We start from the raw sequence: 18,115 nt of genomic DNA on the forward strand, positions 1-18,115 counted from the left end.
TCTCATTCATAAATCAATCAGCACTCATATAAAGGATCTAACAGTCTAATATTACTAATACATCTAGGTGTAGATGGTCCCCCAAATTTTAAAATGCTTCTACATATTTTCCAAAATTATAATGCAAGAAACTTAAAAACCACACTAGTATAAAAGAATCTCATTAACTTAATAGGTAAAACAAAAACAAAATGAATTGACAGTATCGCATTCATCTGAATGTATTTTCAAAACATCTACATGGAAAAATATTCCATACATCTCTGTTCCCCTTTTGGCATTCTGTGCTCATTGTATTTGGAAATCATTCTAGATTAGTTTTCACCTACAATCTTATAGCTACAAAGATGTAGCATCAGCAGTTCCCATCCAGAACACAGTTAAACTATAAATAAACAATTGTCCCTAATTTGTCAAACCCAATAAAAATCCAGATTTTAAATTGTTCAATTCTAAAGGTTGCTACATAATTAGATCTACTTTTGCAAATCCATAAGAGTAGTAGTATATGTAATATTAAGCTTGGAAATCATGAAACATTTCAAAACTAACTTCAACTCGCTGAGGGAGGAAACTCTTCTCACCAGGAAGTTCCTAGCCACAAACTGAGACATTATTCTCAATAATTTTACAAAAACTGCGTATGAATAGCCCCCTTTAACTCAGAATTATCAGGAGTAAATGCTCCCCAGAAACAGAAGGCTTCATGCAGTATACAGCTAAACTCAAGAAGATGGAATGAGATACTTGCTGTCTAAAATGAACATTAACGTGCATGTCTTGAACCTTCTGTCATCCTTGGTCTATTGCAGTAGTCTTGCTGGTGGCACTCTCAAGTCTGTCCCTATTCCAGCCCATTCAGCCACCAGTGATTTTCCTGAAGCACAGAGCTGATCGTGTGTCCTTCCCACATGTACACACACACTCGGCAAACTCCAGTGACTTCCCATTGGCTCCAGGGGCAAATTCAGAATATTCTGTTCAACATTCAGAGCCCTTTATAACCTAGCTGCCTCCTACTTTTCCAGTCTTCAGACACCTTATTTCCTAATGTGTACTTTTCAGTCCAATAACACTGGCCTCTAGGCCCTTTTTCTGACTATCCCCCATGCCTGAAATGTTCACCCTCCTCCACTCTGATTGCTGACCTCCCTGGTTTCCTTTAAGTCCCAACAAAATTCCCATGTCCTACTGGAAGCTCTCTCTAACTTCTCTTTAAACAAGTGCCTTCCCTCAGTTAATTATTTCTTATTTATCCTGCATATAACTTGTTCGTGTATATTTATTTAATTGGAAGCTCTTTGAGGGCAGTAACTGCTTTTTGTCTCTTTTTGTATCTTTAGGACTTAGCACAGAGTAAAAAAAACAACAATGTTTACTGACATGACTGTGGAAGTGTTAATGCTACTAATACCATGCAGATCTGAGAGTCCTTTTTTTTATAATTAATTAATTTAGAATATTTTTCTGTGGTTTTATGATTCATATTCTTTCCCTCTCCTCCTCCCTCCCACCCCCCATAGCCAACGTGTAATTCAAATGGGTTTTACAAGTATCATTGATCAAGACCTATTTCCATATTATTAATATTTGTAATAGAGTGATCATTTAGAGTGTGCATCCCCAATCATAGTCCCATCGAACCATGTGATCAAGGAGATGTTTTTCTTCTGTGTTTCTACTCTCACAATTCTTTCTCTGGATGTGGATAGCGTTCTTTCTCATGAGTCGCTCAGAATTGTCCTGGATCACTGCATGTTGCTAGTAAAGAAGTCCATTACGTTTGATTGTGCCACAGCGTATCAGTCTCTGTGTACAACATTCTCCTGGTTCTGCTCCTCTCACTCTGCATCTATTCCTGGAGGTCGTTCCAGTTCACATGGAATCCCTCCAGTTCATTATTCCTTTGAGCACAATAGTATTCCATCACCAACAGATACCACCATTTGTTCAGCCATTCCCCAATCCAAGGACATCCCCGAATTTTCCAATTTTTTGCCACCACAGAGAACATGGCTATGAATATTTTTCTGACAATCCTTTTAAGCATCAGTCAGTCATTAAACATTTATTAATCACCTACTGTGTGCCAAGCACTGTGCTGTGCCCTGAGGATCCCAAAAAAAGCCCTTAAGGAGCTTACACAGTCTAATGGAAAAGATGACATGTAAATACATATATACAAAGCAAGTTATGTACCGTATAGAGAGGAGATAATTAAAAGAGGGAAAGCACTGGAGTTAAGAGGTCTCAGAGTGAATCCTACCAAACATTTAAAGATCAATTAATCCCAATATTTTGTAAACTATGTAGAAAAATAGCCGAGGAAAGAATTTTACCAAATTCATTTTGTAACACAAATATGGTGTAGATACCTAAACCAAAAAGAGAAAAAACAGAGAAAGAAAACTATAGACTACTATCCATAATGAATATTGATGCTAACATTTTAAATAAAATACTAACAAGGAGATTACAGCAATATATCACAAGGATCATGCACTATGACCAATACAGGAATGGTTCAGTATTGGGAAAATTATTGGCATAATTGACCATATCAATAAGAGGGTTAGAAAATGCTTCCTGTAAAGGATGGGATTAAGTATATAGTCTTTTAAGTATTGGGAAAGAATTATGCCAACCTCCAGTCCCCAAAGGAAATAGTTTGATCTTGCCTTTCTCAAGGTAAGGTTTATTATTACTCTCTTAAAATTTGACATTTCATATCTTATCATTTCCCCAATTTGAAAATAAATTTTATTTTCGTATCTACTAGCTGTAGGAGAAGGATCAGTTAGATAGAGAAATAAAAAATATAGAGTTTTATATATAAATGTTTAACTATTAATAACATAGACTTTCTTTTGGCCTGTCCTAGACATTCCAAAAATGAAAGCCTTGTTTAAATGAAAAATCACTTGTTCTATTTTTGTCTTGTTAGGGAATTAGACATTGAAGTCTTGGATCTAGATGAATTAATTCCACTCTATGTAGAGTTACATTTTTAGATTTCATACTTTTTAAAGAGCTCCTTTGGACACTTTTTACTCCCTTTAATTGAGCTTCCAGTCTGTACCCAGTATAAACGATCTCATTTTTTTTTACATCTTCAACATTGATTAATCCAAACTAAGATCTGCAAATCACAGAACTGCATTTCTTTTCATAAATTGATTTAGTATTTCATTTTCTAATTATTCATTTTGTAATTTTATACTTTTCTGTTTTCAGATCTAGTTTCCTTTTTCTCCCTTGTTTCTTTTTGCAAATTAGCACAAATGTCTTATACATCTCAAATTCATTGCAAAACTTTACTTTTTATTATATAATATTCATATATGTGTTTTATTAATGGACAGACACACAGAAAAGGGTGAAAAAAGCATGTCCATTATTACCAGTCATTCATTCACATGACCAAAAATCATTGAATATGCTCTTAATTTCAGTGAGCAGATCTTTTTTTCCCTACCTCCTTCCTTTCTTCCTCCCTGCTTCCCTCTTCCTCCCTCCCTTTCCAGAGGAGGGAAGAGCTTGCTAACCAGACTGCTAGTCCCCAAGCACAATCTTCTGTTTAAGACTAAGAAGAAGGAGAAGGAAAATATCCCTGTTACTTAGTAATAAGATTGGCCTCATCTCTTGCTGTCAGAGAATAGTGGGTCTTCTCTCTTTCAGGACCACAGCTGAAATTGGTTTAGTCCCCCATGTAGGAGGTAACAGAGCTGTTAAAGAAGGGGCTATACTGGCATAGCTCAGAACTTGCCACATATTAGATAGTCTCAAACATGGACTTGGACATTATTCACAGATACCTCTTAGAGGGTCTGGCTGGCTTGGCCTTCCTCTCAAATTCCGTGAGCCCAAATGAGGAGTCAGCAAAGCTGGGCAGCTCTGTTCAAAATACTTCCTGTAAAGGTGTAAAGTTCTCCTCACCTCTGCTTATTTGGCAGCGGTAGTCTTGGATAAAAACAATGCTGGCCCCTTAGTGGATTAGCCTATTTTATTGTATGACTGTCAAATTTTGTTGTCTGAGCAAAGTAGAAGGTACTCTATAGAGGCGATAGGACCCATTTAACTGTCCAAGAAAAAATATTATATAGTGTTCTGCATCACAGCCACAAGCCTGCCGGAAAGTATTCGTATTAATTTGTCGTTCTAAATTCAGGCATTTGCTCTGCTTCGGGGAGGGGGCAGGGCCTGAGAGCCAGCTCGGTCCTTGGACATCTCTTACTCGTGTCGTTTTTGAAGTAGCAATAAATATAGGTAAATAAAAATAAGAGCTTTCAACATATGTCTTGAGGCTCCCCACAAACACCTTAACTTCTTGTTTCCCCTGACATTCTCCAACACTGAGTTACCTTTGATCTTGCCAGCACGAGTAAATGTTCTTGAACTCTGAAATTCCTTTATCTGATCATAATCTTTCCTCTTCCCTTTGCCTCCCATTTCCTAGCCTTGTTGTCTGCCCTCACCGTGACCTGCAGTCCCTCCACCCTGATGTTTCTTTCCCCAGAATCACCCCCATTAGCTACCCTTTCCACTCATCCTACCTTGGCCACTTAAATTCTCCATTATCCTTCCTGTCCCCTTAACTGCTAGTCAGTTGTGCTTTGCAAGTCCAACCTTGGATGACTCACCCTGCCTGCCTCCTTCATTTCTGTTTACGTGTGCTGAACAGAGCTGGGGGAAACCATCACAAAGCCCTGCCGACGGGGCCCTCGGCGCAGCCAGGCAGTCCCTGTCCCACGCTCCACGCGGCTACTCCAAACCTTTTCTTTCTTCCTCAGACCTCCCATGGCAACTCCCCCCCTTTGCCAAGCACTCCCTCTTTTTCTTCCCTCCACACCCCGCCTCGCTGTCTTCCTCCACTTTCTCCTCCTTCATGCCGTCCCCCAAGAAAAAGTGGTCCTTCTTCCTGCCAAGGCAGACCTTGCTGTGTGCACCCACAGTCCCTATCTCTCCTCTCTTCACACCATCGCCCCACTCTGCCGTCTATACGTTCACTGACCTTCCATTTACTGCCTGCAAAGAGGCCCAGGCCTCCTTGCTTCTTAAGAACAGTGGCCCACGACTTCATCTGCCCTTCATCTTCTCCCTTCGTGGCTAAAGGCCTTGAGAAAGCCATCTGAATGGAGTGTCTCCACTTCCATGCTTCCTACTCTCCTCTAAACCCATCAAGCTGCTCCCATCCGAGTTAGTTGTGGTCCTCTTAAGCGCCGGATCTAGTGGCTGTTTCTCAGGCATCACTCCTGATTTGTCTGCAGCCTTTGACCCTGTCAGTCCCCACATGCTCTCTCCTCTCCCTCCAGCCTCCCCTCCTTTGCTGAACCTTCCTCCAGAGGACACCTGCTCACTGTGGGGATCCTCTAGAGCCGGTCCTCGCTTTCTCGTCTCTCTCCACGCCAGGGCCTGCTGCTCAGAGCGGCCCACAACCCATTTTTTCATGGCCCATTTTTGAATGCTCCAAAGAACATTTTATAACACGCAGAAAATTATATGAAATTTACTTTTCAGTGTGTAAATTCAGTTTGGCTGAAACAGTCACCCTCATTAGTCTGCGTTGTCCGTGGCTGCCTTCACGGCTACCACAGCAGTGGAGCCATTGCAACAGAGGCCAGATGTGGGCTCTCCTCACGAGGCCTGCGGCTAGGCCCACTCCATCCTGCAGGGAGGGAGTTCGCCCTCCAGGCTTTTGAGTGCCATTCATTCCCCTGACCAGATTGGCTTTTTAAAGTTACCTGTGCATACGCATCATGTCAAAACAAGAATAAAAAGTGGACTTTGACTGTCATACTTTTAAGGCACAGTGTCATGTGGCTTGTTTTGTTGTCAGATTAGATGTCCATTCTCTGCTAGCAGCAATGCAGTGATCCAGAACTATTCTGAGGGGCTCATGAGAAAGAAGCTCTCCACGTCCAGAGGAAGAACTGTGGGAGCAGAAACACAGAAGAAACAATGTCCTCGATCACATGGGTCGATGGGGATAGGACTGGGGATGTAGACTCTAAACGATCACTCTAGTGCAAATAATAAAAATATGGAAATCAGTTCTGAACAATGATACAGGTATAATCCAGTGCAATTGCTTGTCAGCTCAGGGAGGGGGGAGGGAAGGTGGAGGGGAAATCACGAGTCATGTAACCATAGAAAAATATTCTAAATGAATTAAATTTTTAACAAAAGATTAGATGTCCAAAGGGGCAGCTAGGTGGCACAGTGGGTAGAAGGCCAAGCCCAGAGTTAGGAAAATTCATCCTCCTCATTTCAAATCTGACCTCATACACTAGCTGTGGGACCCTGCTCAAGTCACTTAACCTTGTTTGCCTCAGTTTCCTCACCTTTAAAATGAACCAGAAAGGGAAGTGGCAAACCACTACAGTATCTTTGCCAAGAAAACCCAAAATGGGATCATGAAGAATCAGACATAACAGAAAACAATTGAACATCAACAATAGCATAGAGGTCAAAGCATTGTGTGTATAGTCCAATGACGATATACTGTGCTAAAAGAATACAAAATATGTCAACATTGTCAGACTAGATCTTATCGCTACATTCCCCACTCACAGGATAGCAACAGTCTGAAAAATTCGAAAATTTAGAACTGAATGTCTCATCACAGCAGAATCTCTTGAAAAAAATAAAAATTGAAAATGAAGTTGTTATAATCCAAGTAAGTTTCTGAGTGACTAGTTTGTTAGCCAAGCAAGGGACATTGTTACAGTAGGGACTTAATGAAATCATGTTTGATTGTAGCAACCTAAGAAACATGTACAGAGCAAATAGATTTGTTTAAGCCAGTTTGCTTTTGGCTCAATTAAAATGATATGCACTGACCTAAAAGAAGAGATATAAGGCAATACTCCTAACCCACCCCTTCATGGAGGTGGGAGGTACAAAATCTGTTCCATGTTGCCCATATTTTTTTAACATTTTCGATATATTGATGGTTGTGCTGATTTTTTCCTCTACTTTTTCTTTTTCCTCCATCTTTAAAAAATATTTTTTGTTATAAGTGATGGCTCTCTAGGATGAGAAGAGATATAGAAAAATATACTATGATGTATAAAACAAAAGATATAAATAAAAACTTACTGAAAAAAGAATAATATGCTAGTGTATTGATGTCAGTATTTGGCAATAACTATGAAAAGATATTTTCAATGTGATCAGCAGTAACAGATGAACATGTGCAATCAATTTTAACGATAAAGAATAGTAGCTCAGGGCAAGAACAATGATTTTTCTTTTATTTTTGTCCTCAGCATTTACACAGTTCCTGGCACATTTATTGTTGTTCAGTTATTTTTCAGTCCTGTCTGACTCTTAGCAAAGATACTGGAGTGGTTTGTCATTTTGTTATTACATGTAACTGGAAAAATAAAATATCTTTATAATAGAAATAAAGAAATAAATAAATGTTTTTTGACTTTAATAATCTTGACCAAGGAAAATTTCATAATATGAAAAACATAGTTACATCACTCAGGTTTAGGTATTTCATATCATCAGTTCAAAACAATAGTTGCTTAATATTGGAAAATCACCTCCCTAAAGTCATGCAATCTGTCCTCTAAGACCATTTCCTTCAAGTGCTCTCTTCCTGATCCTCACCTACCTCTTCCCCCCTCCCACTAACCCTCCAAAAGCTGGTCACAAAAGATCCCTTCCTTCTGGTCGGTCACTTGCTTTATCCCTTCAGGAGAAGAGGTGAAAGATCTTAACTAGAATTGAGGTATTCTCCTCTAAATCTGGCTACCACCCTTAAGCTAGTTTCTGAGGCCAGTGCTTTCCTCCTTGATCTTTTACACACTTTCCTTTTAAAAAAAAAATAGAAGTTGGAAGGAGTCAGCATAAGGGAATTTCAATGGAAAATAACTTTAGTGGAAGACATTGTTTCCTGACAAGCTTGACTAAGTACTGATAAAATCTCCTTCCTTCAGCTAAATATGGAAAGGATATTAGTTAGACATGAGAAATGTTTATTTCATATTTTCATTTAAATTAAAAATGAGTTTTTAATAGGCTTCATAATTCTTTTGAAAGGAAGCATGAGTGCTAGGTTTGGATTCAGGGAACCTCAATACTGAATATGTGGCCATGAACAAGAGATTTTACCTCTCAGCCTTAGTTTCTTCATCTATAAAATGGGAATTAGATTATTTACACTTAAGGAAAGCATTCCATAATAGCCTTAGAATGTTACCAAAATGTCTGTTGTTGTTTCAGATGTCCTGAGAATTATTTTAGCTCTCATACATTTAAATGGATTGAGAATTGTTTGGGGCAAACTGAATTTGACAAAGTATTTCCTTCTAAATTTCAGAAAGGGATCTTCCTCAGTTGGCATATAATAAAATCCACTGGTGGTTTATGCCAAAAGAATTCTAAAAATTATGATTTCTCCAGTTTCAGCAATGCTTGTTTGTATACTGTACTAGGTCACCAGCTTCTGCCCTGAAGGAGTCTGAGGGGAGTACAATATGGTCACAAATTTTAGTTTTATTCGAGGGAAGAATGTGATAAGATCCAAGCAAAGAGCTCTAAGAAAATTTGAAGAGGGAGAAAATCCCTTCCAATTTAGGGCTGGTGTTAGGAGAGAAGGTGATCGAGAAAGGTTTCAGGGAGTTGAAACCTGAGCTGGATTTGGGAAGAAGAGAATTTCAGCAGGCAGAAGGGTAGAAATGCATGTTAAGTTTGGAGTATGGCTGCCTGCAGGTGAGAGAATTTAGATTTTGGTAAGGAAAATGACTCAGTCCAGTTCGGTTAGAATATGTGACTCATTAAGGGGCATAATGTGAAAAGGATCTAATAAGACAGCTGGGAGCCAGATTGTAGAATGCCTTTAATGCCAAGCTGTGTTTGTATTTTATCCTATCTTCAAAGGCAATTAGATGGCCCAGTGGATAGAGATACTGAGCTTTGGTCCTGGAGTCAAGAATACCTGGGTTCAAATGGTGTCCATCCCCAGACACTTGATAGCATGTGACCCTGCGCAAGTCACTTCACCCTGTTTGTCTCCGTTTCTTCATGATGGAGAAGGAAAGGGCAAACCACTCCAGTATCTTTGGCAAGGAAAGGCCAAATGGGTTCATGAGGAGTTGGACGCCACTGAACAATGACAACAACAGGGTGTGGTTCATCCCTTCTTCCCCTATGAGCTCCCAAGGACTGTGTCCTTCTTTATCTTTTGTACCCCCAATGTCTAACCCTGAACCTTGCTCACAGGCCATATTTAAGAACTGTTTCTAGTTCATTTGAAGAGATGCTCAATGACGTTAAGTGCTTTGGGAAAGTAAAGAAGGGGGAAGCTTGAGAAATGTGGTGGAAAGGAGGGTTTGGCAGTTAGATCATTGGAGAAAGACGATGGAAGCCCACCTCCAGGGGATCAGCAAGTGATGGCTATCACTGTGTTGTTAACTTTAATTTGCTTTATAGAGGAAGTATAGTTAATAGTCACAAATATGTAAGAAATGTGGTCCTACCTCTGGCCCAGCCTGACGGTGACCAGGGATGAGTCATTTACCTCTCTGTCCCCCACCCCACCCCACCCCAGGGCGACTTTCTTAGGCTGTAAATTGACTGTAGCCGCAGGTCTGATTGGCAGAGGGAGTTTTCTATGAAAGGTTCAGTCAGGTGGGGAAAAAATTAAATTATTGTTCTCACATGAGCTTTGGATGTTCGTTTCTGTTCTTAGCTACAGAATCTCTTTCTAATATACAGAATATTTACTGGGATTTTTCATTTCTAATGAGCAAACTGACCCCGTTATCAACCTATAGCTGTTTCTCTCAACCAGCATGTATATGGAACAAATATACGAGACAAAACATCAAGCCATTTGGGGAGGCAAGAATGGAAACAGGAAGCAGGAAAATTAGGCCTTTCCATTTGGAGATGATGCTGAACGATAGAAGCCTCCACAAATTACATGAGATATTGGGAAAATGATTGCGCTTTTTCACAGAATCACTAGGAATGATGTGAGGATTGAACTAAAATGGTCATTTCGAATAGACAAAAGCCTAATACACTATGTTATACTGCTCTTAGGACCCACCCTAAAAAACAAGTCTTGCTCTTTTCATGTTTTGTGTGAATTTACTTGTTAAGAATTGTGTTGACATTTTCTTTACTAATGTCCTTGGATTAGAATTTTTTAGACAACTTCCCCAGCAATGACATCTTGTCGTTCATTGGAAGGATATTTCTGCTGTTCCAAATGATGACTGTTTACCCACTCTTGGGCTACTTGGCTCGCGTCCAGCTGCTGGGATATATCTTCGGTGATAATTATCCTAGGTAAGGCCTCTTTTCTTTGCCGACACTATTCCTGCGGGGTCAGGGTATATAAAGGCATGATTATTTGCCATCCCAAAATAGAAAATATTTTAAACCATACAATTCTCCTACAGTTCTATATTGGTTACTCAGGACAGGTTTTTAGAATCTTTTTACCGGGTAGATTTTAAAAAAGAAGACAGCCAAGGATTATGGTTTCAAGCTAGAAGGGACCTTCAGAATCCTCTAGCCTAATACCTTCCTTTTATAGATTGAGGAAGCCAAAAGCCTGGAGAGCTTGGCTAATTTGCCCAAGGGCATACCCCAGTTCCCTGTTTAGGTACACTCCATTTCAGAGACAGGAAGCTGAGCTAAGTGACTTCTGATACTAATTGGATTGCTTTATCCTTTGGTGGGGACAGCTAACTGGCATAGTGGATAGAGTGCTGAGCCTGGAGACTCATCTTCCTCAGTTCAAATCGGACCTCAACACATCCTAACTGTGTGACCCCAGGCAAATCACTTAACCCTGTTTGCCTCAGTTTCCTTCTTTGAAAAATGAGCTGGAGAAGGAAATAGCGAACCACTTCAGCATCTATGGAAAGGAATCAGACATGACTGAAACTACTGAACCACACAGTGATTTGGTTGGGAAGAAGGACAGACGTGATTTTACAGATGGAAACTCCTTAGGGAGAAAACGCTGCTCTTTGGCCTGTAGTCTTAGAGAATTGCCTGGAGCACTAAATTAAGCACATATTAGAAGCTACAGCACCCTGCCTATCACTGCTTAATTAGAATACTCTTAATCCCTTCAGCTGTTAACACAAAATTAATGTTTTGTACAGTACCCTCAGCTTTATTATATTGAGCTTGTGAGCACACCCGTGTTTTTATTGTAGTTATCTAGACTAGTTATATATTTTGACAATGTAAGTCAGAGCAGATTGAAGAAAAAAGTTGAAATGCTTACTGGCTTTTGAAGATCTATACATTTCATTCTGGGTTCATAGTTGCACCAAATAATGTCTTAGATTTCATGTATTTTAGGGGGAAAGTTTTCAGGTTTTGATCAAATTAGGGGGAAATTGTTTTTAAGGCCTAGTTACAAATAGTAAGATTTTAGCAGCTGCTTTAATTTGGGTTTGGTCGTGAGTGATTTTTTTAAAGCCCTTACTTTCTAAGTATCCATTCTAAGACAGGAGAACGACTAGGGCCAGGCAGTCTGGGTTAAGTGACTTGCCATACATAGGTCACAGCTAGGAAGTATCAGAAGCCAAATTTGAACCCTGATTTCAGGCCTGGCTGTCTTACCTACTCTGGCACCTAGCTGCTTGCAAGTGATTTTTTGGCAGCTACAGAGCACAGTACAGGGCAAGTCACTTCATTTCTTTTTGCCTCAGTTTCCCTGTGTAAAATGTAAAATAGTAGCACCTACCTCCCAGGGTTGTGGTGAGGTAGAAATGAGATAACAATTGTAAAGTGCTTACCACAGTGCCTGGCACACAGGAGGTGCTATATAAATGCTAACTTTGTTATTATCTAATAAATGGATAGCTCTTACTAAAAATAGTCTGTCATAAGTTGGCCAACGCTAAAGTTCCAAGCAACTGATTGGCCTTCCTCAGGGAATGAGTGACAGCAGCAGCAACAACTTCAACATTCCACATGTGGGAGGGCGGATTTCATAAAATCCAGAGCTCTGCTCGTGTCCTACACATTGCATTATTTATGGTCAGCTGAAATAAAATAAATACAGTTCAGTGATGGCCCCCCCAAAATCTTTGGCTCACCCTCTTTCATTCTTTATGCTCTTCTCTCTGTAGGGGCCAAAGGGTGGCCCTTTGAGTGCAGATCACCCTGCCTGAAAACCAGCCCTGACAGAACCTTTGGGGACTCTTCTTTGGGTCCATCTCCCTTCCAGCCTGCCCCCTCCCTCACAATGAGCCAGGACTCTCATCAGCCCCACAGGGGCATTTGCACATTTTTTAAAGACACAAAGAGCAAAGGCCCCCCCAGTGTCCCCGCAAGGGAGCACTCCACGTCTGTAAGAAAGGTCGGGTCCCTGAGCTGACAAGGATGGGCTGGAAGCCTAGACATTTTTCCACTCTACTGGATCGTGTAACAGGCCACCTGTTTATTTAAGCAGGTTTTCAATGATCCTCCCCCTGGTGCTTGTTCATTTTCTCCAGTATACCTCACTGGTTTCATCAGTCTATGGTCATTCTTTACTTTAAAAGGCTTCCTTTTATCTGGACATTCAGTGATTGATCATCATTTTTCTTTGTGTGTTTCTCCAGCATCAAGGATTAATTACCCATTGCTTTTAGATGCTTTTTCAAATTATAGCTCACCTTTAAAGGGTTTGAAATCCACAGTCATTCGGTGCCCTTTTGATTGGAGTAACTGATTTATTCTAAAAGGTGAGGCTATAGGAATGAATATACTGTCTTTAAGTGTGCCAGAGCCATTTTAGGGAAATAAGAATGAAAGCTTTCCAAATAATTACATGCTGATTGGGTTTTTTTCTTTTTCTTTTATTTCTCTCTTCCATGACTATCTCTTGACTTCTAGCATTTTCCATGTGCTGGTTCTTAATCTCATTGTCGTGGGAGCTGGAGTGAGCATGTCCTATTTCTGCACAAACATAGGAGGAATCATAAGGTACTGATCACTTATCCCTTGCTTTCTAGGAAGTAGTCAACTTTTCGTATATCTGATTTTACTCATATCAAGGTAATTTCTTCAAATATGCTTATAATATCTACTCCCATATCAGGTTTGTTTGAGATGGTGGTATTCGGGGAAGCAAGATTTCTTCTTAGAAGACCCTAGTCTTTCTGCCTTAGGTCTCATTACTCCTGTCTTAACCATTTGCCCTTATTTTCTGCTCCTTTTCTTTTTTTAAGTCAAAAGTGGAGGTCTTCTTTTAAAGGAACCTATGCATATCATAGGTGTCGTGTATATATACATGCATGTGTGCATAGGCATATAGACACATATGTGGATATCGATATGTACATCACAGTACGTAGAAAGAGAACATTTTGCATCCTGTAAATGTCAAAACTCTCCATCCACCCCCAGGCTGGTAATTCTGTATCTCTTTTCTTTCTGAGTTCTGCTGCTGCTGATTCTGAAATCTCTTTTTTTAAACTCTGAGCAAGTCTGTTTACCTTTCTTTGTTTTAAACATTTCTTTTGTCTTTATAAATAATAGTAACCACAGGCACTTGCTAGTCTGGTTGTACTTATTGGTATTGCAGTGGGGAAGAAGTGATTGAGGTTAAAAAAGTATTGGTGGAGAAAAGAAAGAAAAAGTACCTCCAAAAGGTTTTGCCCGAGCATTGTTTCTAGCTGAGATAAAACTGGTGGAAATCCTCGATCCTTTTGGTACAGCTTCCTAGCGCAGAAAGGGAACATTTGTCCTGAGAAAAGCTACCACCAGATAGGAGCAGCTGAACAGCCTGGCCACCCCCTCAGACCCCACGGCTACACGTACTTTTTCAAAAGATACACATGAGTGAGATTCGTCTTCTTTTCCTGTTATTCATTGTACAAGAAATGTGTATAATTTTCTATGTTAATGAACTTAATAACAATTGTTTTTCAAAGAAAAAAAAGCCCTTGCACGATAACTTGTCACAAAATATACACCCGTGTACTGATAAAGGCAGAACTTTCCAGCACTAAAAATATAAGAAGTAATATTTTAAAATTTCCCACTCTGTACCCCCATTTGTATATTTGCCTGCAACTCAGTGTTATCTTTAAACATCTGTGAACAAGATCTACTTATGAGCCCATCCGACTCTGCTGAGCTTGGGAGCTTTGGCTTTGTTTCTGACCTGAGCTGCTTTCACCTTCCCTTAGACAACCTCATGGCCTCCCAGGCCTGCAAGCACCCAGCAGCTCAGCCCCCTGACGTTCAAGAGACTGTATACCTGCCCCAAGACTTGAAGGGATCAAAAAGTTACAGTTTCCTGTCATTTCATGCCCATCGTGTTGGTTTTTCCTGCATTCTCCCTGCTTCCTTCGTGTTCTACTAAACCACCTTTGTCATTGAGAGAAAAGGAGTTCTAGGGCAAAAGCCAAAGCTAGTCTTACCACGTATGTCTATGGTTTCACAATCCATAGTTAATCACAAAATGATTAATGAAAATATGCTGTGTGTTGAGCATCTTTGGAGGTTATACTGAAGAAGGGAAAATCTTTCTTTCTTTCTTGCCCTTTAGGTATACTTTTCCATAGTGCAGGAGCCATGAACATAACACAAAAGAAATGAAAAAATTTCCTCTCTCTCTCTCTCTCCCTCTCTCTCTCTCTGTCTCTCTCCCCCCCTTCCATCTCCCCAAAGTCCTTCCCCAAGAATCTCTAATACTCCTTGTTGGGGGGTCCTTGCACATAAGGCCCCTGTCTCTCAAGAGAGCCTCCGTTGTTGGGGAGGAAGAGAGTCATTGTGAGTGCCTTTATTGTTATCATCTTTAATATTTACAATGAACACCACTGAGGCACGTCATGTCCATCTTCATTTTAAACAGATGCCAGCAGACCCTTAAAGTCCCCGAATGCATCGTTAATTTGTATAAGATCAAAGCTGGGAAGCCTATCTCCATATGTATCTGAGGATGTGGCTAGTCCGTGACAGCTGGATGTTTGGGGGAAAACAAAAAGTCTTTATCAAGCGGATGTTCCTGAACAGATAAAGACGAGCAGGAACTAATGCCTTCTGTTAACTTGGAGGGGGATCTTAAGGTGCCTTTCAGCAGTCATGATGTCCTGGCCCTTTGTGATGGAGGGAGATTGACGCCTTGCTGTGTTTTGTTTGTACAGCAGAAACTCTCCAGGAGCCCGTTAAGGAGATGCGTTTTCTGTTTTGCAGGTACTCCGGAGCGGTGTGCGGCCTGGCCTTCGTGTTCATCTATCCGGCGCTCATCTACATCATCTCCCTGTACAACGAGGAGCGCCTGACGTGGCCGACCTTGGTATTCCACACCTTCATCATCGTGCTGGGCGTTGCCAACCTGATGGCTCAGTTCTTTATGTGAAAGCCCCAGGAGTTTGCTCAGCCTCTTTGGGGCGGTTTGAGCTTGTATCTCGGCTCCGTCTAAGCGGAATTGGGCGTGTGAATTGTGGCCGACAGGACGTCGACCGTCTTCCTGGGTCCTTTAAGAACGAGGGAAGAGGGGACCAGTGAGCAGGGCCCCGGTGGGTCTGTGAAGAGAGAAGAAAGCAAGGTTGGGCTTCTTGCCTTCTCTGCACCTTTTCCTCGCTCGAGCCTGTTTCACGCGTCCAAAATTGTCAAAGAAGTTGCTTTTCCAGGCAAAGATCGTTTTCTTAAGCTTCGCACTGTTTGCCCAGGAGCTCCAGTTCCCAGCTAGCTTCAGGCACCTTGGCAAGGCCTGAGTGCTCTGCGGCTGGGTCCGAGACAGTCCTGTGGGAGCCTCGTATCAGACAGCCAGCATTTCCTATGGACGGTCCCATTCGTGTGCTTAGATTACAAATTTGAGATCTTGGTGGCTCGTTACTCTTGTGGTCTCCTGTTCGTAACTATTTATGCCCAAAGAATTTTCCAGGACAGAATTTAAAAGGATTTAAAAGGAAGCTCTACCTAGGAGTCCACATGTGCCGTTCTGTTCCCTTAAATGGGAAGTCAAAGTGCTTTTGAGGCTATCCCTGGGAACTAGATGAACAAAATAGAAAGGGAAAGAGAAGATGGACGCAGTTCAAATTTAGCCTGCTAGGCTCCCCTCCGAAGGCGCCCTCCAATTTCTGGACCCCTCTGTTAACCTGCCTCAACTTGGGCATGCTGGATCATAACTTGAGCTTGGCTCTTCGTGCAGGAGTGGCAGATGGGCTCTAGTCATCCGACACGCTTTATGTTCTTTTTTTTCTCTTTAACCCTCACCGTCCATCTTAGAATCAATAGAGTATATGGGTTCCGAGGCAGAAGAGCAACAAGGGTTAGGCGGGGATCTCCCCAAGATCGCAGAGCTGGAAAGCGTCTGAGGCCAGAACTGAACCCAGGAAGCCCCCCCAGGCCTGGATCTCAAGGCACTGAGCCACCCCGCTTCCCTCTCACCCACAGGGTTCCTCTCACAGGCCTCTCCCTCACCGCCCCTTGTCCGTCGCATCTTTAGGGGATGAGGTTTGGCCTCTCTTTAGAAATGGCCTTCGGTGTGTTGCCATCTATGGGAGAGGCATTTGAGGGACTCTGCTTGGGGCTTGGGGAAACGGAGATGGCTGTGAAGGCCGTCAGACCAACCACTGGCGCGGGGTCTTCGCGTGAACTTGGCTAGAATGTCAGGACTGCGTGCTAGGTCCCAGTGGAGCTGTGCTCATCAGCCCCATTCCTGAGCATCCCCTCCTAAAGGTCTTGCTCCTTTGCCCGATCCCCGTGGAGTGGCTTTCCGATCTACGCAGACAGGAACATTCCAGCACGTCGGCTCGTTCTGATTCATCGATCAGCTGCCCGTCCTGCCTCCCCCCGTCTTGGCCTGTGACCTCCTTTTCAGCTTCTCTTCTAGATGAATTCCCGTCGCCTGCCACGTTTAGCGCGGGGTCACGGTGGTCTGCAGAGCCGTCTCGTGCGCCGCCTTCCTTAGAAGGCGCTGGGGGGGGCTGCGACTGCTTTACGGAGAAGGGCTGAGGCAGACACCAGAGCGATGCCGGAAAGGAGCAGCCCTCCAGGGCCGCCGAAGAGCAAAGTGCGCGTGAGAAAGTATCATGCACAGCAAAGAGACGTCTGCACTTGCCTTGCCTCCTCGGGTTCTGTCTAGACTGACCGGCCGGCCGGTGGAATTGTCCGTTATGCGTGGAGTGGTCAGTCCTGGGGGAGGCACTCCAAGCCCTCGAGGAACTCCCATCTCGGGGCAGGTGCAGCAGACGCACGATCTGAGCGTAGGGAACGTGGGGGCGCAGAGGGGGAAGCCAGCCAGGCCCGCGGATGCTCGGGGAAGGCTTCCTGGAAGTCAGGGAAAAATGGAGAAGAATCGGAGTGGAAGAAGGTAGAAGCAGCTCGTAGCCTCTGAATTCCTAGACGCTGTAGTGAGACCCCACAGGCAGGGCCCCGCCTTAGAACAATCCCCAAACGTGGGTCATGGGGTCCTCCCGCCACCAAACTGGAACACATACGCAAAACCTAAAGGGAAGCCGTTTTATGGAACCCTTATTGAGAAACGAGTTCTGTGAAACCCATCTGCAGCTTTGCCCGCTTTCTCGTACTCCCTGCCTTTGCCAGCACCTTGCTTTTACCCACGAAAGCAATGAATACGTGAGCAAAACCCATCACGCACGCCCTGGCTAGCACCTACCTTAGTTGTCTGCGCGTTGCAGATGGTGTCATATGTAATCATACATTGTGGACTAGCCGGAGGTCTCAACTGTAATTTATTGTCTTCTTATGTGAAAAATTAAACAAAAATTCTGGAAAACAGCGACGCTCGTGTGTTTTTGTTGGTGTTTGGTAGGCTTTGGCACGTTGCATACTTCTTAGGAGTGAGCGCCTGGCCGAACAGTGGGTTCGTCCTGTTGGCGAGGAGCAGCATTCTCACGCCCTTCATCTCCATCCCAGGGAGCATCCCAAGTGGCTTTGCTGCTCTCAGCAGCTCCAGAGAGGGGGCTGGTCTTGGCCCAGGTTCACATCAGAGATGCTGCGATCCGTTTGGTGGACCAAAACCTAACCGCAGAATGGTAGTAAAAACCCTCCACAGGAGGGTGGCCAGACCTCCTGATCCGCTTTGAGAATCTACGCGCGTGAATCTCACGGAGCCGGCGAGAGCCCACAGGGCTGCACGTTCTTTACCTCGCTAAGATTTTATCATCCAGTTTTA

The 18,115-nt window shown here is 42.6% G+C and overlaps 1 protein-coding gene across 5 annotated transcripts in view; it reads left to right on the plus strand.

The window, feature by feature from the left end:
* SLC38A9 (solute carrier family 38 member 9) overlaps nucleotides 1-18,115 on the plus strand; it is a 123,619-nt gene that overhangs the window by 93,848 nt on the left and 11,656 nt on the right. For 3 of the 5 annotated variants that reach the window (XM_007486322.3, XM_007486323.3, XM_007486324.3), the window contains 3 exons: nucleotides 10,157-10,305; nucleotides 12,859-12,948; nucleotides 15,166-17,716. In XM_007486322.3, coding sequence (XP_007486384.2) covers nucleotides 10,157-10,305; nucleotides 12,859-12,948; nucleotides 15,166-15,331 — 405 coding nt within the window. In that variant the 3' untranslated portion in view covers nucleotides 15,332-17,716. The other 2 variants (XM_056824908.1, XM_056824910.1) reach the window with 2 other exon arrangements.

This window comes from Monodelphis domestica, chromosome 3, assembly GCF_027887165.1.
Source record: "Monodelphis domestica isolate mMonDom1 chromosome 3, mMonDom1.pri, whole genome shotgun sequence".
Taxonomy (NCBI): domain Eukaryota; kingdom Metazoa; phylum Chordata; class Mammalia; order Didelphimorphia; family Didelphidae; genus Monodelphis; species Monodelphis domestica.